The 27749-nt window shown below is 35.3% G+C and overlaps 1 protein-coding gene across 5 annotated transcripts in view; it reads left to right on the forward strand.

Annotated features, from left to right (window-relative positions):
* Positions 1-3189: 3189 nt before the first annotated feature.
* The window catches only part of LOC149533989 (ruvB-like protein 1), a 91671-nt gene continuing 67111 nt past the window's right edge, over positions 3190-27749 (forward strand). The window contains exons 1-3 of one of the 5 annotated variants that reach the window (XM_089807111.1): positions 3190-3337; positions 11095-11184; positions 11676-11864. In XM_089807111.1, coding sequence (XP_089663237.1) covers positions 11095-11184; positions 11676-11864 — 279 coding nt within the window. In that variant the 5' untranslated portion in view covers positions 3190-3337. Of the gene's footprint in view, positions 3923-7750; positions 7798-11027; positions 11185-11675; positions 11865-27749 lie in introns of those variants that run through there. The other 4 variants (XM_089807108.1, XM_089807110.1, XM_089807107.1 and 1 more) reach the window with 4 other exon arrangements.

The raw sequence follows: 27749 nt of genomic DNA on the forward strand, positions 1-27749 counted from the left end.
TTAGAGTGGGTTCTTTATTCAACACCTTGGTGGTTATGATTTGACAGATGTCCACAATATTTTTCATGTCACAAAAGAATTTCTCTCTATAAAGTTTTAGGGGGGATTTTATTCCCACTTGGATTTTCCTACTGATCTCCTTTCTTTCATTAGTTTTCTATTCTCCCCAATTAGAATTAAGGTGGGGGTGTTAGCGTTAAGTTAATTATAACTGATCGATGCCTTTTGATCCGTTAATTACAATGATTCCAGTAGTGATTTGAATGATGATTTCAAGAGTTATTTTTGCAGTTATTTATTCTTAACTATTTGTTCATCTAATTTGTATCATGCATATATGGGGTAGTTTGTTTATTATATAAACTATGCACCTATTGCATATTGTTAGAAATATCAATGAATACAAATTTTATTCAATATCTTTATTTTTCTCTTTTATTTTCTGCAACATTTTCTTCCATCTTTCAACAAGACCTTTAATATATTCCACTGAATATCTGTGAAATTTTACATTAATATTTACTATGCAATAAAATTTGCAACATTTATTGTGCAATAAAAATAAACTAAGCTTATGAGATAATAATATTAAAAAAAATAAAAATAAAAAAAATACAAGACATACAAAAATATATAAGTTCATTCTCAAAAAGTTATGTATTACAATGAAAAGTCACTATACTTATTTGAATACAAAATTCCTTCATTAAACCAAATACCATGACACTTAATTTTAACTTAAGTTGTGTTTTCAAACTACTTATGGTAGATAGTTTCATATTCAATATCGGTTGAAACTAGATACTATGCATATATAATTTTGATCGGTAAAAGACTGAAGCTATATATTTTACATATATTACTAAAAAAAGTAAAAAAAAATCTGTTCAAACGGGTACTAATAGGAAATAACGAAGAAGAAAACTTTTAGTCTTGTTCGGAGTAAAGTCATTTACACATATACAAAATTAAAAGGGACATACCCTATTTCAAGATCCTAAAGAACAACTTTTTTGTCTTTATATTTTGTTATCTTGTGTTCATTTACAAATTGTACTATAATGAATTAGTTTAGATATGCCTAATTTTATCAATAGAGTTTTAGGAAGGCATTTTGTTAAATCCTTTATATGTGATGATTTCATTTAGATTTTCAACATTTACTAATTCCCCCTAAGATGGTATGCATCCTTATTAGAAAAGACAATTTAAAAAAAAAATACCAATTTCTATTCCGCTGTAGGGCCCATTTGGTTGTCAAATTAAACGAGAATTGACATCACCTAATTTCAAATTATCTAAGGGCCTGTTTGGTTGCTAGAATATGATGAGAATGGTCATTGAGAATTAGAATATATATTTTTAATTCTTTGTTTGGTGCGCAGAATGGGAATGGGGAATAGGAATACGTATTCCTATTTTAGCCCAAAATGAGCATAAGTCCATTCTCAAAAATATCTATAATTGGAATGGAGAATAGGATTACTTATTTTTTGGCTAGAGGATTCTTCATCACTTTCATCAGCATAGAATGGATGGAACAAAAAATTAAGAATAAGAATAATGACATGATCTGCGAGAGGTTGACCCTAATACTCTACAATGAGAATCGATTCCACCAGAAAATCAGAACTGTTGAATGCCTTTGGCAGAAGCCCAATGCAGTTGGTGAATCCAAATCAAATCTTACTCAGTCTAGTCAATGATGTTTTTATGCCGGAATATAGAGGGCTCCCCGTCTAGTCATTTTATTTCTCCCCGCTTATCACAATATATGGGGGCTCTTCTGGATCATGTGGGACAAGAGATCATGAACAACTTGGATTACAGCTAGGATGCCCAATGTTAAGCCCTTCTTCCTCTTCCTCCTTCACCGACATCCTTAGCTCTCCCTTGCCCTTACCCACTCTCTTCCTCCTCCTGCAACATCCCCTCTTCTCCTTTGCTATTGCGGGATCAAACTTGTACAGGGAAATTTGTCTGAACATTCATCTCGTTCCCACATAAACAGGCCCTTGCAATCTGTCTAGAGCCCTCATGTTCACATCGAAAAATACAATGTTGTGGTTGGCATAAATTTGATGGATTTCATACAGGGGTGAAAGAATTAGGAAAACCCTTTAAAATTTGAAATGGATTTCATACAAGCGCAATTTTTTTAGAAAAGCCCTAAAAATATTGATTGCAAGAAGTGGTAAAGAGAAGCCATAGATCTGGAGGAGTTGTTGCTGAGAAGCCATAGATCTGGAGGAGCTTTTGCTCACTAATTTGTTGAGTAGGAATGAAGAAATTTGTGTAACATTGTAGCAAAGAGAAGCCAGAGAAGCCATTGCCTGCCTGACAGATTTACAGAATAAATAGAAGGATTGTCAAATAAATTCTCAAATAGATTTTAAGTGAACCAAACAAGAATGAGATTGTCATTTTTCATTCCCATTCCCTCTTCTAACTCCCATTCCTATTTCCTATTCTAATTTTCTATTCCTATGCTTGTCACCAAACGAACCCTAAGGCCCCGTTTGGTTGCTGGAATATGAGTGGAATAGGAAAACGAAATTAGAATATGTTTTATATTCGCTGTTTGATAAGCTCAATCGAAATTGGGAATATGAAGACATATTCCAATTTTGCCCCTAAAATGAGCATATGTCTATGCCAAAAAATATCTGTTATTAGAATAGGCCATTTCCATTCTCATTCCGATTTTCCATTAAAAAATATTTTTAATTTTCTTTAATTTTTTTTTTTTTTGAATTTTTTTTTTTACTTTTACTTTTAGAATTTTTTAAAAATTTTTTTTTTAATAACATTTTTAAAAATTATATCTATTTGTTTAAAAAAATGAAAATGAAAATGAATTAACTAAAAAATAATAAATTAAATTTTTTTTTAGGAAAAATGTTTTTAAAAATACAAAACTTAATCTTATTCTTATTCTATTTTTGTACAACCAAACAATAGATTAACATATTCCTAGTCGAATTTCAAATGCACCAAACATGATTGAAATTGCCTATTTCTATTCCCATCCCTCATTTCCATTCCCATTCCATTTTTCCATTCTAATTTTCTATTCCTATGCCAGCAACCGAACGGGGCCTAAAGTATGTATGAAAAATGAATAAAAATTTATGAATTCCCGTTTGCCCCCAAATCCTAGATTTCAATCTTCCACCTCGTCGATTTGGAAAATCAATTCCGTCATTTGCACAATTCCAAGTCTACCCTATTGTACATCGATAATCATATTTCTGACGGGGACGGGGGTTTTGGGGAGCATCAGAACAGGTCGTCGAGGGTTTTTACTGAGATTTGTGTGCGAGGCAGTTATCAGCAGGTTCGTGTTTAACGCAACTAAATGCTTTCTCATTTCAATGTTTAAACACACGCAGAACATCCCCACAGAGGCTCATCTCTGCCTTCAGTTGCATCACCCAGAAACCATTGGGTGCAGGGAAGGCTTCAAATCCCTGAATAGCGATGCCCCCAATACAAACCTTTTAGCTGGAGCAGTTGTGGTAGTTCTGTCATACATTTATAAATGTCTCCAACATTTGCTTCAGCCGCAAAATGTAGTGTGGTTTTCCCGTCACAGTCACCTTCTTTGAATGGATGCGCTCCACTTGCAAGAAGCATTTCGACAATTTCCCAATGGCCTCCCCCCGCTGCTTTATGCAGTGCCGTTTGACCCAACACGTCTGTTGTGCTAACCCAATTCATATACCCTTCTGAAGGAAACTTTCTACTCCCTTCTGATGAAATCACATTAATGCATCGCAATTGGGAAAGACCGGCCATGTTTGAACGAAATGGAGATATGAAATTTTTTAATGTATTTGGCAAGGCAAATATAAAAATCAGCATTTTGTGGAGAACATGGGCAGGGTTTGAACTTAGAAGCTACACTGACCATGTCTTAGCTGTGAGTTGACAATATTTTTGTTCTCCTGTTTGATATGGAATGTGGGTTCCTGTGATAATTTTAGGGCTTTTTGAAGAGCATTACACAATTGTATAAAGTCGAGCATGAAAAATACAGTTTCGAAGACCTTTATCATGTATTTTAACTAATTGATATGATATTATGCGTTTTGCATTTTTCTACGCGTGACAATGTTTTTGAGGTCTCTGTGTTTTTGCGGTCACAAACCCTCTCCATTTTGGTTTCATGCTTTTTGCCTTTTTGTTCTCTATTAAATTTTAAACTTAAATTAATTGAAAGATAATTTATTGTGTCACACAAATTTGATGATGTTAAGTATTAATGATATGGACACTACTGTAGATTTTTTGTGCAGCGGGCAAATGTCGTGCTCCTGGCAACTATTAAAACATCACACAAATTTGATGAAGTTTAAATATTAATGTTATAAACTGTACATAGGAATCTCTGCACTAAGGACACAAGTAGAAAATCTGACTGGTATGATCAAATATGATTTAAGAAGGTTTATACAATATGATCAAATATGATTTCACATCCTCTGATGAAGGAAAAATTATAGATAGATCTATCTATCTTGGAGGACCTTGTAAAACTGTGTAATTGACTTTTGTACCAATTTGTGCAACACTCCTTGCTTCATCATAATCAGGGTGAGAAAATGATATTGAGCTATTCCCGCAATCCCCATATAATTTCATCAGAAAGATATCTGAGAATAGATTATGAATTGTGATCCAAAACGATGATTTAAGAATGACTTATTCAGTATTTCTGAGTAGCTGTTAATTAATTATCAACTGCATGATGGGCACGAGGTATGACAATTAATTTTTAAGGTTTTGGAAATGACTAATAAATTATATGTTCTAAATCAAGTTTACAACATGGTCTACGCTGAATGTCTGCTCAGAAAGTAAAGCTTTTTCAAATGATTTAAAAATAAAAAGGGATTGAGTGAAACATAAATTATCTGTTCTAAATCCAGTTTAGAGTATGTTCCAAGCAGGATGTGTGCTTAAGAATTAAGGCTTTTCAAATGGTTTACTAAATGAGATGATTCAATGAACACACAATTTAGTCATCTAATATTCACCCAAATTACTGTACTCTTTGAACATCACTGCTATTAAGCAAGTCAAAGAACCCGAGGAGGAAACAAGAATGTTATTAGTGCTGTACACATTTTCTCAAGCTGTAATCACACTGTGCACTAGGGAGTGTAAGGAATGACTGAGGCTGATAGTTATGAAGTCTGTGACATATGTGCTGGTTACAGCAACCAAAAACAAACAAGCTAGTATCAATAGACGAAATGGAAGATACTGTATTTTAGGAAGGAGAAAGACCAATCAACATCTTGTTTTCCTTCTTATGTTGAACCATGGAGGCTCCTCATATTCTAAAGTTTTAATGACAATAGCGTATGAGTTACTCATGTCTACCAGCATAAGCTATGAGTTATTGAAGCTTAATTTAAACCCATATGTCTTTCTCTTAAGTTATGTTCAGTCATAACATTGTTTCGAATTCAATTTCTGGCACCAAGTACATACCAAATTTATACCTTTAAATGTGAAATTTCTAGCCTCTAACAAGTATGTTGCCTATAGATTTGCTTTTATTTTTTATTTTTGATAGGTAACATTATGATTTTGTATTGATATTAAAGAGAGGAATTGCAATATTGCCATATGCAAAGTTTGGCCAAAGACCTTACTAACATATATCTACCCATCCCCAAGGCCATACATATTTGTTTATACAAAAATAAACAGAGCATTAACACCCTGCCACAAACACTATTTGCCCAAACCCACTAAACCACCCAAAAATAAAACATACAGGTGCCCAAAGAGTTGACACTGTCCATTGCCACCAGCATATTGTGGCTAGTCCTTGAACCAATGAGCCACCTCCTCCCATGTGAAGGTTGGAGTGGATCGATCATCCGGCATAGATGTCGGCCTTGGCGTCCCCTATAGAACTTAGCGACGCTTCTTGCTGCTATCTCCCTCCTCTTCTAATAATGAAACATCCACCCACGTGCCCTTTACCGTGGATTCACCCCCTTCCTTCTGATTCTTCCTCATGAGCTGATGTCTCAGGGGCTGTCCTGGAGCTAACACGCTCTTATGCGGTGTTGCCTTCTTGAAACCACGCTTGTCCTCAACTGACACTCTAATCCTCCCCTGTAGGAAGTCCACTATCTTCCTCCATCCTTGTTCTGCCTTGGGGACGTGGACTCCTTTTGGACTCGCCAAAGACCACACTACCAAGGGTTGTACAGAAGACTCCCCGCCTCCAATCAATCTCTACGTTGCTTGTCTCATCTCTACGCCCACACCCAACACAACATGTTCCACTATCTCTTCCAACCCCAACAGCTACTGTGGGTCGACACAAGCTGCCATGACCCGACATACTTCCTCCTTCAATTTGCCCACCATTAGTGCTAGCGCCACAAAAAGGGAGGCCACATCCAAATTCGAGCGCTGCTTCCAGTAATCATCCAGGTACTCCAAACCGTACATTTGCTGTATGCCTTCCAAGAAATCCGGATCATCGAACATGAAAATGTTCTTCAAATGCCGGATTGTAATCTTTTCTTTGTAAGTTTGTGTCTAGTTCTCTGATCCTAGTGCAAAATTCGCCTTCATATCCGCTTGCCTTGTATAAAATTCTGTGTATTGCCCTGTCTTTCCTCCTTATATTAATTTGCTTCGAACACTCTGGAAGCAAGCATACATTGGGGTGCCAAAAAATGATTTCACAATTTGACACATGTTGGAGATTGTGATCTTTGCATACTGTAAATTGATGAATGCCATCGGGGGATGGAGTCATAATGAAAGTTGCATTCCCCAAATAATCAGCAAGGATTTTGTATTTTTAATTTTGGCCTCTTAATAAAAACCTCTCTCCAATCTAAAACGAGAAGTCTAAGGTCTTCATATATTTCATTATGAATCCCCAAAGTTGTATTCGCGCCCATATTAGCCAGCTTGTCTGCCACCCTATTTGCTTCTCAGTAAGTATGAGAAACCTTAAAATCTTCAAATTCCATTAACAGTCCTCTGATTTGCTGAATGTATTTGTCGAGTTGCCACGCTTCCAACTTCCCTTTCTTAATTCCATTAATGATTATCTCTGAGTCCCCTTCAAGATGGACTCTTCGAATGCTCAATTTAGCTCCTAAAACTAGAGCCTCTTTTGCCGCACAACATTCTGCCACATTATTCGTACCATCACTCAGTCGTTTGGCCATGAAGGCAAGAGTATTGCCCTTATCATCTCTCGTTACACATCCACACCCCGAGACCCCCAGATTCCCTCTGGCAGCCCCGTCAAAGTTTATTTTAACCCATCCTTCCTCTGGTGGCATCCAACATACCTTTTCCCTATTCAGATTAGGATTAGCCCTACCAAGCCCATTAACGGGCCTAGATTTGCTTTTATTTCAATCATATAAAACATCACATTAAAAAATAAATTAAAATAATATTAAAAAACAGAGATTTAAATCAAGTTAAAAAATATCTTTAAATTGCATTTCATTCATGTTAAAAATAAATAAATTTAAAATTTGCTTATTTAGGTAATGTTCCAATTCCAAAAATATGCAACCGAACGTAAGAAATGTATCTTCTAATTATGAATTCTAGGTGAACCAAACGGTCTCAATCGGATTCCAAAAACTGTATTCTGGATTTGGACAACTCCGACATCACCTAATTCCGGCAACCAAACAGAGCCTAAATCCACCAAACCAATATTGAGATAGAGGGTTTCTGTAAGGTTTTAACGATTTGAAGGAGATTTCACATTTCTTCACAGGTTTTGGAAATATACAGGTACGTTTTTTCCATATATGATTCAAGCTGTGATTTTACTGCAAATGAAACATGTTGGACATGCTTTTAACAATTTGAAGGAGATTTCACATTTCTTCACAGATTTTGGAAATATACAGGTACCTTTTTTTCCATATTTGATTCAAGCTACGATTTTACTGCAAATGAAACATGGTGGACATGCTTTTTATATCTCTGTCTCTTCTTGTGGTAGGCCATACACGTTTTTGTGTCGAATAGCTTGAGGCTTTTGTTGTATACAAATATGTCGCCTCCTCAAAAACTATGCAGCCATGGCAATTGTGAAATCATTCTTTCTGATTGTTTGATGGGTCGCGGTTCCCTTTTGGCATATATTTGCATTTGTAGTAATCCATTAGGAGTTTTTTGCCTGTGTAATTCTCAACCGTGGATCATTCCACAAGTATATCCCATGTGCTACTTAGTTCAAACCAGGATATTATGATGTCTTTTTAGACCACCAACCCCCAAGGCATAAGCTCTCTGCCTGTACAATCTGACTACAAATTAAAACCTGTGAGCACCAACTCATCCAAAAGTACAATTCAACAAACTAAATATCAACTTCAAGATTTTCAAAGCCCCAACCTTAAGAATGATATAAACCCAAATTACAACCTCTGCTATTATAGACTGAAATAGACAAATAGGTATGCTTTAGATCAAAGTAAAAAGAATTGGAATCGGTAAGGCCGAATTGAATCGTGAATCGGCCATGAATCAGAAACGAATCGGCCACGAATTGGCAAATTAAAAAAACCCTTAAAATTTAGTCAGTAACTTATTTCATAAACCCTTTATCGCTGATTCGATTCATCGATTCACAAAAAATCGTTTGGCTTGAATCGAATAGCCGAATCGCGTGAATCGCTGTGATTCTCGGAACTATGCTTTAGATAGACTTCAGATGAATCAGGACAACTTTAATAACCTCTCTGTGTGAATTGACTTCAATATGAAAGAATGATACTGCAGATGTAATTTTTCTTGATGTCTGAAGCAAAACTTATCTAACTTTGATATAACACAAATCAATCAACTGTATATTATGTCATAACGGATTGCTAAACCAACAGTTCTGATTTCAAACACAGAGCACTGTTAGAACAGAGATCACACAAAACCAAAATTTACTTCACTGTTTTCTGTTATAGTTGTAGCATCTCTGATTACCAGTCTCAAAATCTTCATCAAATAGTCCATCCCGCCAACTGTCTTTTACTGAGAATCTTGCCCTAACTCTTTTTATTCAAGAGCTCCTTTGTTACAAATGTTTAAGTCTTTTACATTCTTATGAATATCATATTCAACGACTTTACTTCTGACAGCAGTGTTTTGTTTTTGTCATGCGATCCACACACCAAATTTCCAAATGAAAGAAATGTTATACATAATTTATAATCATTGGCAGTTTCAAAACAAACTATTGCACCGTTGCCAACTGCTGTGTCTTTCTTCAACACATATCGCCTTCCAATCACCAGTTCTTTTCCTTTCAACATTTTATTGAAGCGTTGTCTGAATTAAACAAAGGTAATTGACTTTAGTTTGTGAGTTTGCACAAGTGTCAAACCAAATCTGGTTTGTCTCTTCACCCGACAACCACAGATAGAATATATAGGTCATCATTGATTGAATTTTTTTAATATAGTAAAGACTTGATGCCTCCAGATTAATGAAACACTGTGTATATAGAGTCAACTCCAATGGTAATGAATAATAATTCTGCTGAAAGTTGATGCCGTTCTTTCAACATGGTGTTTTTAAAAGAGAAATTTCTGAGATCTTCTTAAGGACTTCACATGAATACATATTTTGTAATAAAATCTTATAACCAAATCTTTAAGAGTTGGCTTTGTCTTTCTATGCTGTTGTTCATGCCTGAAGAAAATGACAGGTCTTTCAATCGCCGTCTTTTGTAGTTATGGTTCTACATGTAAAAAATGATTCAGAATATGCACCATGTGGAAGACATTGTGCTTTGAATATTTGATTTGTTTTGTTTGTCAAACACGATCATGATTGACTCCTTCAGTCTGTAACGTGAGTAAATTGCTCTCTATAAAGCTAAATAAACATTCGTTGTCTCTATAATTTACAGAATGTAAGGACAAAGAGCCAAACTATGATTGACATCACTGATCATTTCATTTCTTGTAAAACAAAAATTGTATAATTTGCATATTTGATAAGAATGGAAGGCATCTGATATTACTGTTTTTATTTACTCGGTAGGCATTGAAAAGAAGTTCCAGAGAGTTGGATATTAAAATCAACAATGACTTGCAACAAATTTTCTGAGAAAATAATCACTGTCATAGTTCATATGAACCCAGTATGCAAATGTTTATTTACAATATAAATAATGTCCAAATATTGTATGCAAGATTCAATAGCATAGCTCCCTAGTTGTTTGCAAATGTTCTTTTTATATCAATGACAAGTCTGTCAAGTGGGTTAACACTTTGGTGATCATTTTGAATATGATGACATATATTGTCTTTGTTTAATCATAATGATACCAATGCCATTGCCATGGATACGTAGTGACTGTCCTGCTTAGCTGATCGTTCCTGGCCATAGCAGTGTCATTGTTAGCTGAAACTGACCATCCTTGTAACCTACATGATCTTTACCATGTCATGATTAAGTTATCTTTGGGCAATTTGATCATTGTCCTTGAGAAAACATCACTCTGATCTTAGAATTCATTTAGTATTCAAAGGACCACTGAATTTATTGTGTCTGGCTAATATCAAATCTGATGGTGAATAGCTCACTATTGACTCTATTATTATCAGCTTTTGCATAGTAAACACTTGATAGTATTGCCATTGAATTACTTACTTTTCCTTGTTTTGTTCTATTGATAACACCATGCTCTTGAATAGCCTTGAATTAATGTATAAGCATTGATCTTTAATATTCATGAACCACTTTGATGCACTTGCCCTGGTTAATATATATGTGCTCTGTTTTTCATTACCGTATTTTATAGTTCTCTGTTTTCTGTTCCCACTATGGCTGCTCCTTTGAAGTTATGTCCTTGGGAACAGCAAGTACATAGTCCCTTATTGCATGTATTGTTGGCTTTCTTCTTGGACTGCTCATCTGGTACCTTTCATGCTGAACTCATGTCTGATCTATTATAGAATTAATTGCATCATGGTTACTAACTTACTGCTACTTATCATTTGAGATAAATACAGTCCACCTTTGAAGAAATGAAGATTGAAGAATTACAGTCCACTTATTGCATCTGGTAACTTGTTACAGATGAAAGAAATGAAGATCGAAGAAGTACAGTCCACTTCAAAGAAGCTGCGGATTGCAACACATACACACATAAAAGGCCTAGGTCTCAAGGTTTGTAACCTTCTTCTTGCTCTACTTCCATTGTAATCTAGAACTATTTATGACTTGATACTTTTCTTAGAAGTTAATGAAATATTGTTTATGGGTGTCTGCATACTGGGCATTAAAGGACTTGCAATCTTTGTTCTTTGGGTTTTTAAAATGTAGACTGATTTCAAAAGAGTTTGTTTTTAGAGGGCTTTAGAGGCACTTTGTTTTTGTTTTATTGATGCTGGGTACATTTATTTGTGAAGCATGTCCAAAAGCTAACGATTATATTAATATTGCGCAGGGTTGCTGGGAAACATGAGTTTTATTGTTTTTATTAGTTTATATTCTTTCATCATTTTAAAATTGTGCCCAATATTTTGGTGATATTAGTAGTTACAAAGAACATAACTAAAGCATTAATTTCTTTGAGCCCTGCTAGGGTTTTAAGGTTTGTATTACTTAATTATTTAAACTTAGTGCTTTGTTATTTTTGTTCTCTTTTGTGGTTGCAGGAGGATGGCTGTCCTTTGCCTTTGGCTGCAGGTTTTGTTGGGCAGGAGCAAGCGAGAGAAGCAGCTGGATTGGTGGTGGACATGATTCGTCAGAAGAAGATGGCTGGTCGTGCCCTTCTTCTTGCAGGTCCCCCTGGTACTGGAAAAACTGCTCTTGCATTGGGTATCTCCCAGGAGCTTGGAAGCAAGGTATTTATTCTGAAGTTATTTTATTTGATAGGCTTTTCTTTGCAGAGTAATTTTGTCATGCATTCTGTGTCTGTCTGTCATTTTTATTACCAAAGTCACTCCATACTAGAATTGAGTCTTATCCTTTGGGCATGTGCCTCTCACTTCTAGATTCTGTATTTTAGCTAATTTGAACAATAATGTACAACACTTGTTGAAGGTTTTGCTAATGGGGTTGCAAGCAAAATGTGCGTAATCTTGGAGGAAACTCTGCTGTTAAATGTGCTTCTGCTGGAGTAGTACTAGGATGGGTGACTTCTCAGGGAGTCCCGCTGCTTCACCTCTGTGAGCATCACCTAAATGCAATGATGCTAATTGTTCCATTTATTCTCATGACAAATTAGTTCTTGCAAACCTTTACTCATGAAAAATAGGCTAATGAGTTTGTCTAAAAAATTACATAGTTAAATCTTGATAGTAATATCACAATTTGACTTGCTGTGGAAATATCTTCTGCTAATCTATTGACGTGCTTAAGGGGCTTTACAATGAATGTTTCATAAGGCACAACATTTAACGAAGGTTTTACAAACGGGGTTGTAAGCAAAGTGGGCTTAACCTTGGAGGAAACTCCGTGTTAAGTGCACTTGAGCTGGAGTATTAGGGGGCAGTTTCAATGCTTCACGTTTGTGAGCATCACCTAGATGCAATGAGTGTAAGTGTTTCATTCATTCTCATGAGAGATGGGTTCTTGTGAACCATTACTGATGAGCTGTGGCTCACTGAGTTTTTCTCCAAAACTATACAGATGAATCCCAATATCTTAATTATGATGATGTTTATTTGAAAATATGTGTGTTCCATACAATTGCGAGTTACCTCCATAGTTTCTCTATGTCAGTATAATGTTTTGATTTGTTTCAAAGTGAAAACAAGCAGACAACATGATGGCACATACAAATGGTTACGTTGGAAGAAAGAAGTGCTCCTTACATGGAATAGTAGGCAATAAACCATTCAAACAACTGTTACTGTTTTTGTTTACTTGGATGCACACTCTCTTATCTCTTATTTTAATTTTACAATGTTGATATTTAACTATATTCAGGAATGATGCTATTCCTGCCATCAACTGTGTACTCCTCATCATATAGATGGGTCAGATTTTGTAGCTTCAGTGTTTGTTTTCTAAACTCTAAAGAATTAAGATCTGGTTAAAAATAGTAGGAACTTGGTGTTGAGAAAAGTTAAAAACATAGCGATGAGATTATGAAACATGGTGCATGTCATTAGTGTCCATGTGGTCTTGAAGGCCTTAATTTTGGCTTGTGTTGGGGGCTCTGCCCCTTAACCCTTCTCTGTACCACATTGAATTCAGAAAGGGTCTCTGCTCCTGTGTTCCGTTAGGGACACTGCCTGTTGATCTTGATAGGGTGTTCCATTAGGGACACTGCCTGTTGATCTTGATAACGGTTTCAATAGATCCTATATAAATAATTGCACCCCCAGCTACAATCTAGTCTTTCTGGAACTCTGTAAAACTATGGAAATTTTATAGTATTCGAATGCTATAAACTCTCTGAAGTTTTCAAATATATTATAAATCCAATTATAAAAGGTCTACAAGTGTTTGTGCGTGCGCATGTGCGTTTGCCAGTGCCTGAACGAGCTCTAGCTGCCTCCTCTACCATGGCCACAGCCTCAGCCTCTATATCCACTTGGTCAACTCACGCACGGTCTTCCTCAATGAAGACTGGATCCACAACCTCTATGAGCCACTCTGATTTTGGATCAATCACCTCCAGAATGATCGGAGAGGAGTCAGTGCCCAAAATCTGTCTGATCCTAAGACGAAGGTTGTAATGAACAAAGACAAGATCATTCAAACTCTGCACAGTCAACCTATTTCTCCTCTTCGAGTGGATGTGCTCGACATGGACCAACTGCGCTCACATCCAGAAGCACTGCTTGGTTGACTCAGAATATGGATGGCAATTTTTTGAAGTTTTGGGGTTGTGGCCTCAAACATTTGGCACCATCTATCTAAAATAAGGGAAAACAAAAACAATTAGTCTCATTTACAAATTACAATTCTAAAATTACATAATCAACAATTAAAATTTAAAATGCACAATTTATAACTATAAGTCTATAAGTCATAACTTTAAGTTTAGATTCATGAACATTGAATATATTATTTAATTTTTACCTGGTTGTATTGTTGCTCGAGCATCTATGGCCATCCTGCCAGAGAAAAGTGGCCCTTCTTTATTATTGAACTTGTCGAGCTCAATGATTGTAGCTGCGCTATCCTCATCACTACTCAACCTCTGGATCACTGTATATAAGCTAGTGAGAACCTCCTCATCCGCCTTGAAGTTAGGACGGAAACGAAATGCCGGATTCAAAAAGTAAGCTGTTGCATGGATGGGTTGGTGGAGCTGATTCTGCCATCTCCTATCAATGATATCCCAAATAGGGGCATACTTCTCCTGCACTCCTGCATACTGGGCTCTAATGGCCTCCTTGGCCCTATCCATGCCCTCATATATGTAGCCCATAGAGGGCTTCTCCCCATCAACAGTTCGTAGGAGAGATACAAGGGGCTCAGTGACCTAAATATAAAGTAAAACAAAAATTTGAGTCAAAACTTAAATATAAAATAATATAACTTAAAGTAAAACTAAATCATTAAACAATTAAATATTAAATATTAAATATTAAATACTAAATAGTAAACTGTAAAATACTAAGTGTTAAATTGCAATAAATTTACCTTAAGGATTTCTCTAGTAGGTTTCCAAAAACCATCATCATCAAATATGCAATCCACCACATCTACCCCTGCAGTGGTTGCAGCATAGGAAGATGAAATCCACTGCTGCCCAACAAACATGCTCCTCAAATCGTCCCTTGATGTCAACAAGGACTGCAATGTGATAAAATTCGAGGCAAACCTCGTGATGCCTGGTCGAGCTAACTCCTTGCCTCCTATGTACTTCCTCATTGTGTTAAGGACAAATGAATGATTATAAATAAACTTGCATATATTTTTTGCCCTTTCGACACATGACTTGACCCACTCAAGCTTGCCAATTTCCTCCAACATGAGGTCAATGCAGTGTGCCGCACAAGGGGACCAAAATATGGTGGGGTGCTTCTCCATCAAAAGTTTACCTACAACAATTTTAAGTTAATTAGAAATTCAAATTTCAAACATGTTAGAACTTAGGAAACTTAAAATTAGAAAGAGTTCAAAATTCAAATAAATTTATTTTCAAAACTTGAAAAGTTAAAAGTTTACCTGCAGCAACAAAATTTGCTGCATTATCTGTCACCACCTGCCCCACATCATGTTCCCCCACTTTTGCTATGACTTCCTCAATAACCTCACATAAGTATGTGGCATTTTTTACATGAGCGGATGCATCAATGGATTTGAGAAACATGGTATATCCTACAAAACAACGAATTATAATGGATCATTTACAAATTAGCAATCAACAAATCAAAATTTGAAATAGTCAATCACGATTCACAATTATGTATGTAGGAAAGTAGAATGATCAATCACCTCCATAGGATACAAGAAAATTGAGGAGTGTTCTATTCCTCCTATCTGTCCAACTATCAGTCATGATGGTGCAACCCTTTTCGATCCACTCTTTTCGGTTCTCAAGCTCAACCCTCATATCCTCTACCATATCATCCAAGAGATATCCACTCAACTCAGCCTCAGTTGGGGTTTTAAACCCCAGGCCACAAATAGCAACTGCATCTATCATGTTTTGCCAATAATGGAGCCCTGTTACAAATAGATAATGATTAGAAATTTAGATGTCAAAGACTCAAATCATTATGTAAGCTTGTAAAGCGAATCTATGATTAGTCAATGAATCATAATGATAAAACAAGTCGATATAATAAAAGTTTTACTTTTACTTTTAAGTTTAACTTTAAAAAAAACAAAGAAAAAAGAATCAATTACCTAGTTGCAATAAATGGAATGTTGCAAAAGAACCAAAATTTGCAAATCTCTTTTCTAGCAGCATCATGAATCTCCTTGTTCAAACCCATACCCTCAAGCGTGGGTTGGGAGCTAGGAGTAGTGCGGGGCACAAAGTAACTATCCATTCTGTTTTTTCGCACTTTAGGCCGCAATAGGTTGGAGTTGGACTCAGTCTCAGTATAAGACCGACTAGCACTAGCACTCGCATGAGCATTAGAACTAGGATGAAAAGGAGGCTTGGAAGAACCCTCTCCAACACAACCTATGGATGCGGAAGCTGATACAGATGTAGATGCGGCTACGGGAGCATGGGAGCCAATACCTCTTAACCCTTCAAGTTGCATTTTCTTATTCAATTTGTCTTGTTCAATTTTTTTCAATGCCACTAAACAAGTGCATTTTGCCTCAGCATTTGTTGAGTGCAAATTGTAACATCATGTCCAGGTATAGCAGCAATGTGGTATTTCAATCTATAAATGCCTCCAGAATTTATTTTTTCTTTACAACATATACATTTTGTTTGAAATTTGGTTCTTCTAGGAAACTCTTTGTTATATTTCCAACATTCATCTTTTTTACCCATTGTGGAAAATGAAAGCAAAGGGCTGCTGCAATAAATTTTTTATGTAAAATATCAAAGTTTGAAACTAATAAATAAAAGCTACAAAACAACAAACCCTAGTTTGCAATTTAGTAAAACTAAAAAACATTTAAGATTTGCAAATGAAAACTGAAAAAATTTAACAAAAAATGCATAATACATTAATATGCAAAAATAAATAAATCAGCACTTACCTCTTGCAAATAAGTTGAGAAGTGTTGATATTGACTACTTAATGCTCCCAATGCAATTTATGGCTTCCCCAGATGGACTTCTGATCTTTTTGGTGCTCTTCCTTCTTGCCGGTTGGAAACCTGTGGTTTTTCTTTTCTCTTCTTCTCTCTCACTTTTCCTCTCTTCTACTCATGCTTCACAATTAGAAGGCCCTTTAGGGTTATAACAAAGAGGAAAGGCTAAAAAGAAAAGAAATAAGATATGTATTTTAAAAAAAAATTTCATTGCAACTTATTGGGCTGCCGCAGCGAATTCACAATGGAAATTCATGCGATTTTTGGCCTGAATCACCTGAATCGCCAACTTATGCTTCACAATTAGAAGGCCCTTTAGGGTTATAACAAAGAGGAAAGGCTAAAAAGAAAAGAAATAAAATATGTATTTTTAAAAAAAATTTCATTGCAACTTATTGGGCTGCCGCAGCCAATTCACAATGGAAATTCATGCGATTTTTGGCATGAATCACCTGAATCGCCAACTTATTGGGCTGCCGCAGCCGATTCACAATGGAGATTCATGCCAAAAAATCACTGATTTCGATTCACGATGCAAAAAAAATCGTTTTGGCTGAATCTTATTGCAATTCACGCGATTCACGCGATTTTATGGCGATTTTCAGAACTATGGATTCAATATATTAACATATCCAATCAAGAATATTTCAAAATAATTTCCTTTACCCTGCAAGAAGTGCGTTAAACAATGACAATTAGACGAAAATGAATGTGAAATGCAAGAAGAATATGACTTGTATTGATTCAAATGTTCTTACATTGATCACCACCGTCTTGTATCAGGCTCTCCAACCTTTTTAAAGGCTTTTCCCTTGATTATTGACCAACTAATCACTTCAAATACCTTCAAAACTAGCTGTGGTAACTTTTCAACTTCCTAGTGTTAAAGTTGTAGCTTCAGTCGGATTGATTTGATCTGATATACATTATTGTTGGTAAATTATCATTTCCTATATATACTTATCCATGTTAAATAATATATATTATTGTATATAATACACACACACACACACATATAATATATATATGTTATAGTATATAATGTATATATTATATTTTATATATATATGGTTATTTATATCACTAATATATTAATATGTTAACTAATAATGATTAACCGTAGAGACATGTCTCCTCCTCTCTTATTTATAAGCCTTAATTTGCATTTGGAACACAATCAATAGAATGGCAATTGTTAGTACATTTGCAGTGATCCTAGAAATCAACATGGTATTAGAGCCAACTCCAAATGCAAGAGGAAAGATGAACAGTTTATGGTGAGGCTTGTCAATCTTTGTCATTACCTATTATGGATCAAAGTGACAATGAGTGGTGTGGAGGGACAATGCAATGACTGTTCCATAAAAAAAGTGGGGAGAGCAGAATGACATTATGGTCATTTCTTTGATATGCATAATCGATACTTGATAGGAGATATCGGCAATTAATAAAAGAAAAGTCAGACTACTCTAGTCCAACAATACAACTAGTGGATAATCAAATGAGGAGGCAATAATCTTCAACCATTGCATTAGATAGAACAATATATAAGAGGCTATTCGAATTAGAAAAGTAATGTTAAAGTGGTCACCAAATTAAGTTGTATCGCTGAAGGGAGTTAAGGATATAAGTATACGTCTATTTAGGTTTTGATATGGAGATACATGATCATCATGCATTCATTATTGTTACAAAGCGATCATCCAAGTTTGAGGATAGCGAGAAAGAGGGAAACAAATGTAAAATCCATATACTCTATTATTATTAAGTCCTTGCCAGACTCACAGACATAACACTATAATATTGAATGAAGTATCAAAAATAAGGTAAGATGTTAAGAGATAATAAAAAGGAGGAGAAATAAGAAATGCACGGTTTGCGAACATGTCAACATAGATATTAATATCAAGTAAAGAAATAGTGAAAAGATACGTATGCTATAAATGATGACCTTGGAAACACTCTGAGAATACACAAGGAGGCCACGAGTAAGATCACTGAGGCATAGAGAATGGGAGGATTATCATAAAAAGATACAGAAAACTTTAGTAATACATATGGACACAATGAACAATCGATAAGACTTATATCAATATAAGTGAACCCTTAAGAAGTCTGTGGATAAGAAGACAGAAGCAGAGGATGATAAGAGAAGTGTAGAAGGGAACGCAAAAAAGAAAAAGAAAGAAGACCTTTAGATCACTATAAAATAATAGTATCAACGAGGAGTTACAAAACATGGAAATCGAAAAGGAGGTCACACCAATATTATACCATTGGAGCAGATTAAAATGAATATCGATGATTTATAATCATACTCGGAGTAATTTCTTTGATTCTCGACAATTTTTTTGTAAGCCTGCATATTCATATCTCCTATTTGGGCACTTGAAGACACTTCTAGGTGTTAATTTCTTTTACAATAAATGATCACAACCTATCCTTCACAGATGGTCTCAGCAGTAGAACTGATGCTATCGGTGGAACAACATGATTGAAGACAAATATATCAAAGGGAGATTGAATACAAAATAGAGGATAAAATTAAATAAAGACATTATAATCTTACAAATATCCCACTTGCTACGTGGCCCCACATGAATCAAAGGGAAATTAGGATGGTGACGTACAAGCCTATAGACCATGTTATTATTTGATATCGGTACCCATAGTCATATCGAGATCAGAATAAAACAAGTAAAAGTAATGTACAACGACGTTTAACAATATCGGGGGTCCACATAGAGTGAAGTGGCATTACCCCATATTTATGCCACCACATCAATGACTGAAAGGATATCGAGGGTGATTTTGCCACAAATAAGTAAATAGTTGTTAATGACCGAAATTAGTTGGAAATATTACAAGCATGTAATATATACAACAATGCATTTGCAAATTAAAAGGTATTTTGGGGAACTTCCACCATAAATGGTGTTGATTTTATAAGAAGTCCCTAAGTATGCATCAATAGAAATAAAAAGGTAAAATAAGGTATAATCATACTTGGTTTAGTATATATTATATAATGAAAGGCATTGGTAGAGTATAAGTGTATTGTATAGATACAATTTATATCATAAAGATATAACTATGCAAAACTATTTATTATCTTTGAGCATTATATATTATTCTCTCTTATTTTTAATTTTATTACTTCAATATGTACTATAAGGGCTATTTTCCTCGATTTTTTCCTCTAAGAATGTTATTGCAGGAAGAGGGAGATTGAGATTTAGAGGGAGCCGGACATTTCATTTCATTAGAGGCAACCTTGAAAGAGAGGGAGCATATATAGGATATGATTCAACCTTCGGTGATTCAGTGGGAGTAAACTATGTTGAGATGGATTCTCTAGTGATCATTAAGTTGTAGTAGTCAAAGGACTATGATTCATGAATATACCTCGTGACTATGTGATTTTAATGGGCCTATCGCCTGTGTATATCATGAGGAAGTGATGACTTCTAAATGATTTCACTTGTATTTGCCAAATTTATTGAAAGTTTTAATCAAAAGATCAAGCAAATACCTTTGCATGAACAAAGGAAATTTGAGTTGTTGTGAGACGTTAATGAGGCTTTTAAGAATTCATTTAAACCATCTACTAGTCTCTTTTTGATGAATGAAACTCGACTTATGAGTTGTAGATACATTCATGTGGCACAATCATACTCAATCAAGATATTGGCAGATTGTGGACAACTTTGAGAAAATGGAAGGACATATTCGCTTCTATTGTTAAGCTAAATGAATGTTTGGACCTTCAATGGACGAAAAGAGTAAGTTGGAACTTAGAAAGGAGTTGTCATATTTGATACCATGATGATCAAGATGGATAAAGTGAGGCTCTTGAAGCAAACATCTTTGATGATTGAAATTATGAGATTCTTCTACATTAAGAGGGAGTATGACACTTCTTCTAAAACAACGTAGGAGCTTAGAAGATTGGTACTTAGAGGGAGTCTAGAGATACATGTGTGACTACATGGTTTATGATGGGACTACTCCTGTGTACATAATAAGGAAGTAATGACTTGTCACCAGAAAGTTTGGAAGATCGATATCAGATTCAAAGGGAGTTCAACAGGCATCCTTAGGCGACAAGAGCTCTAAGGGAGTAACTAGAGGACCTAACTTCCTAGGATCATTGTTCAGAGGGAGAAATTTGAAGTGTGATATCTTCACTATAAGGGAAAAGTTTGAAGTGAAATTTATTGTAATGTATTCTTCTCTATGAGGGAGAATTAAGGTGAAAGCCTTTGTACCACCCTCTGACTTGGTTCATGGTGGTTACTATTTTACATATGATATTTAATGAAAGGTGACAATCTTTCATTGACATATATAAACATAAGGTAATCATTGTAAGATGACGATCTAATAAATGGTAGACCTTTTGTCATGACAGACTTCATTAAGTTGTTGTAACGAATTTATCATAACATACTTCATTAAGTTGTCACAAAAAGATTAAATTTTTACATTTTTGTGTTATGAAAGGTGACGATCTTTCATATGTGTGAGGTCACTATTGTAAGGTCATGACTTTATCAATAGTTGATCTATCACTTAACCCCAAATGTGTTGGAGCAAGCGTTATCATGGTTCTTTGGGCCGGATTTTGCTAGACACCATGAAAATCAATTTGTCATGGTTCTTTAGGCCAAATTTTGTCAGACACCATGAAAATCAATTTGTTATGGTTCTTTAGGCCGGATCTTGCCGGACACCATGAAAATCAATTTGTTATGGTTCTTCGGGTTGGATCTTGCCGGACACCATGACATAGTTACTAGTATAGACCACACTTAAGGTGTTGTTTAAGCTTATATTAAAGTTATGGAAATTGCTTCAATTGTGTGTTATGAAAGGTGAGAAATTTAGCCTCATAGTGAATTTAATATCATACTGAGATGATATCTCTTCATATACTTGAGAGCATAATGTGTTCTATAAATCCTCTCCAGCTAAGAGGGAGTGTTAAAGTTGTAGCTTCAGTCATTAATTCGATCTGATATACATTATTGTTGGTAAATCATCATTTCCTATATATACTTATCCATGTTAAATAATATATATTATTGTATATAATATATACATATACATACATATATATATATATTGTTATACATATTATCTAATAATATATTATATATATGGTTATTTATATCACTAATATATTAATATCTTAACTAATGATGATTAACCGTAGAGACATGTCTATTAAAGAGACATGTTTCTTTCTCTCTTATTTATAAGTCTTAATTTGCATTTGGAACACAATCAATAGAATGGCAATTGTTTGTACATTTGCAGTGATCGTAGAAATCAACACCTAGCAACTGTCGATTAATAATTATCCATTTAGTTTAATGTTGTCAATGTTAACAAGAAGTTATCAACTTTGACAACTCCTTCCATCTTCCCCATCTATATTTAAATATCTCCCCTTTTCATCAGAGTTGGTCCCTTTGAGACCTTACTGAAACCCCAAACCCTTACATTGAGCCTTATTGGGCTTATTTGCCTACATTGGCAATATTGACAACTTTATGAACTCCTATTACATTTAATGGCTCAATTGGCCATAAAACAACACAAAATTACTTTAAAAGTCTTTCTTACATTTCCAAGTGACCATAAATGGTCTTCATTTGAATCTTCCATCTATTAAGATCTTTCAGGTTTGCATTGATCTTGAGGTACTCTTGCACCATACTCCCCAAGTTTGAAACTTTTCCAAGCCCTCTTGGAAACTTGCAAACAAACAATGTCAAAAAACACAATGCTCCTCATCTTCACTCTTGGTTTGAACAAGGCTTCGTCATTCCATCTTGTCCTTGCTTTTCCTGTACTTCCTTGAACCTGAAATACCTCTTTGATCTTCACTTTTGGTTTACCTTCTTTGGGAAACAAGAATCCTCTTTGTTGTTGTTGTTTATTTACCTTCACCATATCTGCTGCATATTCCTGCAAATACTTCATGTGTACCAACCATAGGTACTGATCCATCTCTTTATAGTTTATACTGAGACATCTCCTTGCTTGGAGAAAATATCACCATTTGAGCCTCCTCTTGGCCCATCACATCAACCCGGATCTCTTCTTTGAAGGCTGGTACACATTGAGCTCCCACAACATCTCCATAGCCTTGCCACTCTTCCATGATGGCTGCAAACTCCTCCCATAAATCAGGTTCTTCTCCTTGATGTTATGGTACACATTCTTTGTCTTCATTCTCATGCCATTCCTCTTGGCACACTACATCTTCAAGGCTTTCTCATGAGCCTCATTCCTTGTTGATGCTGCTACCATTAGCCTTTTAACAGGCCACACCAATCTCTTACTCAACTTCAAATGCCAACTCATGGCTCTTGTCTTTAACTTTTCTATCCTCGCTTCACTTTGGGCTTCCCAAAGTGCATACTCTCTTCTCATCCTTTCACTTTCCTCTTCAAGTGTTCTCATCTTCCCCTCATTCTCTTCAAGTGCTCTTTTCAGACTTCTCAACTCTTCTTGTCTCATCTTTTCCACCTCTTTTTTTGTACTTTCTTCATCTTTCTTTTTTCTCCTTTCCTCTTCCCTTTTCTTTCCACTATTCATGTATGCTTCGAAAGCATTATACAACTCTTTCTCTATAGGTGTCCACCCCATCTTGGCTCTTATCCCAGACCTTTTGCTTGCTCTGATACAAATCTGATGGCAGTTATTTCCTCTGTGATTCTTTTTTGGGTGCAATCATTCTTGAGTTGATCGAATTTAGGTAGACAAGGTCGCCTAATGCATTGGATAAAAGATTCCCATGAGATTGGTAATCCTCTAAGGGCTATTAGGGATAGTTCAAGATCATCTGCATTATTTCCAATAGTAGAGAGTTGGTCTTTCTATTCAGAAATTCTCAAGAAGTAGGATGAAATTGTCTCCCCTTTAATCATTTTGATGTTCAAGAGCTGCCGCTTTAAGGTAAGTAATCTGCTTGCATTGTTGATTTCAAATGTATTTTGAATGGTCTTAAACACTTCATAAGGAGATGTTATATAGATGGAAGAATGTGATCTTTGACAGCATCAATGATTATTTTCTTAGCCTTGTTGTTATGTCTCTTACAAGATGTCTTAGCTGGTTCATTTTCAGGCATCTTAATGTCTTCTTCTATGTAGGAATCCAATTCAAGTTCTTGAAGTATTGCTATAATCCTGATTTTCCCTGAAACAAAATTTGAAGCACCGTCGAGTCTATCCTCAACTCTAATGCCGATCACCATGTTGCTCCTTTAATTCTGATTATAAATCTGATATTTTGACTCAAATTTTACTATATTTATTCTTCTGTAACTAGGCTCTGATACCATTATAAGGAATATGGATCAGTGATAGAGAGAACCATGATAGTCTTTTAATTTCAGATTGTCTCAGATAATGACTTTACCACAGATTTATATATTGATATCATTCCTTGAAGAATTATATATATATATATATATATATATATATATATATATGATCAGACTTTGACTGAGATAATATATGTACCCTGACTGTCAATATATCTATTTACCGTATGATGAATATGTTATTAATTTCTGATTCAATGATCTGTGAATTGCCTTGACTGATATTGAAATAGTATATCGAATGACTGCTGTGTATTACTGTATTACCACAGTGATTGATATGTTATCACTGCAGTCATCAATATCTGATATATATATTGCACGGGTTTTAAGTCCACAAAGGGACATGACTCCCTCTGTTGCTTATGCCACGAGGAGTCATGGCCCTTCGTGGCCTTAACTACATCAACTAATACCAAGTCACTGATACATTACTAATTGTCTAGTTATGACTATTGGGCATTGTTAATATAACATCATGAATTAGATAGGACACAAGATAATGGGTAATAAGAATGTCAAACACTTGGCTGTTAAGCAGACGTTAGTATTAATATTTTCTATTCAATATATATATATATATATATATATATATATGTATCTATGTATGTATGTATGTATGTACGTACGTATGCATATATGTGTGTGTATATATATACTATTCATATCATAATTTACAAATACAAATATATTTTGATTTACAAATACAAGTACAAATATATGTGTGTGTATATATATACTATTCATATCATAATTTACAAATACAAATAAATTTTGATTTAATAATAACGAATTACATGTTTCAATCTGAATGAAGCTACTTTCTTAAAATTTTGTTGTTAAAGAAATTTGCTGTTGGTTATCTCTTATCTTCTATGGGCATTATTCCTCTTTCTTGCTCCTTTTGGAATCTTCTTGAAACTTTTGAGCATATCTTCTGTGAATGTAAGGTTGCTTGAAGTCTGGTCTTTATTTCTTGGTTCTACAGTGTGGAATGCTCATCATGGTCTTTCTTGGATTGAGGTGTTAGCTGGTTTTGAGTATGTATTTGATTAGAAGCTTAATAAGTTTTGGTTTTTTTGGTCTGCTGAAATTCTTTGGTTTCTTTGGAAGCAGAGAAATGAGGAGGTTTTTCAAAACAAGAAAAGAGGACTTACTCAGTTTAGCAATAAATACATTCATTATTCTAGTTTGACACAGGTCTCTGTAGTTCTTGAACTCCCCAAAAGCATGGACAGGATCCTTGTACAAGGAGGAGCTCTGATTATATACAAAGGTGATATCAAGTCTGTACACTATTTTAACTCTGATAGAGATATCAGATATGCTTGACCATAAAGAGTTGGATATATTGAACGAGTTTATCCAGGACAAAGGTATTGATGTTGAACATTAGAATGCTATGATTAAAGGTGCCAGTAAACTAGATGCTCAGAGTTGGGAAGATGCTGCAAACATTCCCCCTATAATTGGGACCTTTGAATGTGATCGTGCAGAATGTAGTAACAACAACATTGGGCCATGGGATTCTTGATGACCAAGCTTTTTCATCTGTCTCTTTTTTTGGTTTCTTTTGAGTTAGCTATATTGTGACGTAAAAGGCTTTGTAACTTGATTAAACTGACGGAGGACACAATTGCTATATATGCATATGTAAAGCAATGTATGGAAAAGTAGATAGTATAATGATGATACAGGTAGCAATCTAGGAGTAGATACTTCCATCTATGATATATATATTTGATGAGAGGATGTGATAAATGTTACTCAATTTTCACACATGTTTAAATGGAGTAAAGCATACATGTTTATCACTTTCAAGTTATACTCATAATTGCATAAAAGGAAGCGTTTTATTCATATTGAAATAGTATACAATGTTTGTATGATGGTACAATTCATGTTTACAAGTGTGGAATGAATATGTTGAAAGTAAAATTCTCTCACATTTGACCGTGAGAGTAGTCTCTATCTACTGATATATATTCCTACTCCACTGAAATGAATAACATGAAAGAAGAATATAGAGAGGAAAGGTCATGGGCATCAGTCATTGCCTGTAATGATTGGTCGAGTTCCATGCATCCGTGTTCATCTGTTTGCTCCACCGAACCACGTCCCTTCCATGCATCCGATCCCTGCATTCATGAAGAAAGATAGGTTAGATCCAATGGATCTAAGCAATGCTGGTACCTTGTTTCACCTCACATTTACAGTCCTAACATGCTACTCATATCAGCAAAATAAATACATACATCAGCGGATAAAGAGGACAATCACGAAAAACAAAAGCATTAAAGGGACAAGTTACTTCGATTTGAAACCTTTTGCTGTCAATAACAGGAGAAATCAGAAAAGTGCAGCAAGTGGGATTGGGATACATATCTGAATTAAGAAAATGAAACATCAAAGGGATGAACTAAGATAGTTTTGAAACATTTTGTTTCACATATTACGAGGTAATTGGTAAATGCTTGTTAATAACAGAGACCGAAAGGTCAATTTATACAAAAGAATGAGACGATGTTTCCTTAGGAAACGATCGTAAAGAATAGAAACATTCTATTCCAGAGAAAGCAAAAAACGAAAGCAAACTAAAGCTAAAGATATTTACAAGATAACCATTAACTAATAATAGACGTCTTATCTATTATTGTAATACCCTCCCTTAATGGTTAATCTATCTAACACACCAAGCTGTCCTTGGAATTTGACAAACTTATCAGGACCAAGAGGCTTGGTGAGAATGTCTGCAGTCTGATCTATGGTAGAAACATACTGCAGATCTATAGTCCCGTCTTCAACCAGCTGTCGTATGTAATGACAATGAACATCCACATGCTTGGTTCGTTCATGGAAGACTAGATTCCGTGCTAACTTGATAACGCCTTCGTTATCAACAAACAGAGTAGTCGGTCCTGCTGGTGACATCTGCATATCCCCAAGCATCCGACGAAGCCAGACAGCTTCACATCCTGCTTTAACAGTCCCTCTGTATTCAGCCTCTGTAGAAGAGAGAGAAACTGCCTGTTGCTTCTTGCTGGTCCATGTGACTGCACCAGATCCCAAACTGAACACATATCCAGATGTTGACTTTTTATCATCAACAGAGCCTGCCCAATCTGAATCTGTGAACCCACTGAGTTTAGGATTAGAACTCCGAGAATACAGAAGTCCATAATCAGAAGTGCCCTTCACATAACGAAGCACACGCTTTGCTGCCATCCAATGATCAGCCTTAGGAGCTGTCATAAAGTGTGAAATATAACTGACTGTGAAGCTGATATCAGGCCTAGTAGCAGATTGGTAGATGATGCTGCCTACTAGTTGCCTATACGTAGTATCATCAACGGAAGGAGAATCAGACTTGGCTGATAACTTGAGACCTTTCTCCATAGGTGTAGATGCAGGTTTGCAATCCTGCATTCGGAATTTGTCTAACAAGGCCCTGGCATATTTGGACTGAGAGATGAATATACCAGAAGACTGTTGCCAAACTTCAACACCTAAGCAATAATGCATGAGCCCAAGGTCAGTCATATCAAAAGACTGGCATAAGTGTTGTTTGATTCCCTGAATCAAAGATGCCGAACTGCCAGTGATGATCAGATCATCCACATAGATAACCAGAAGGATGATATCACTGTCAGTA

Source organism: Cupressus sempervirens, chromosome 10 (assembly GCF_028749045.1).
Source record: "Cupressus sempervirens isolate cs-2001-9-10 chromosome 10, ASM2874904v1, whole genome shotgun sequence".
NCBI lineage: Eukaryota > Viridiplantae > Streptophyta > Pinopsida > Cupressales > Cupressaceae > Cupressus > Cupressus sempervirens.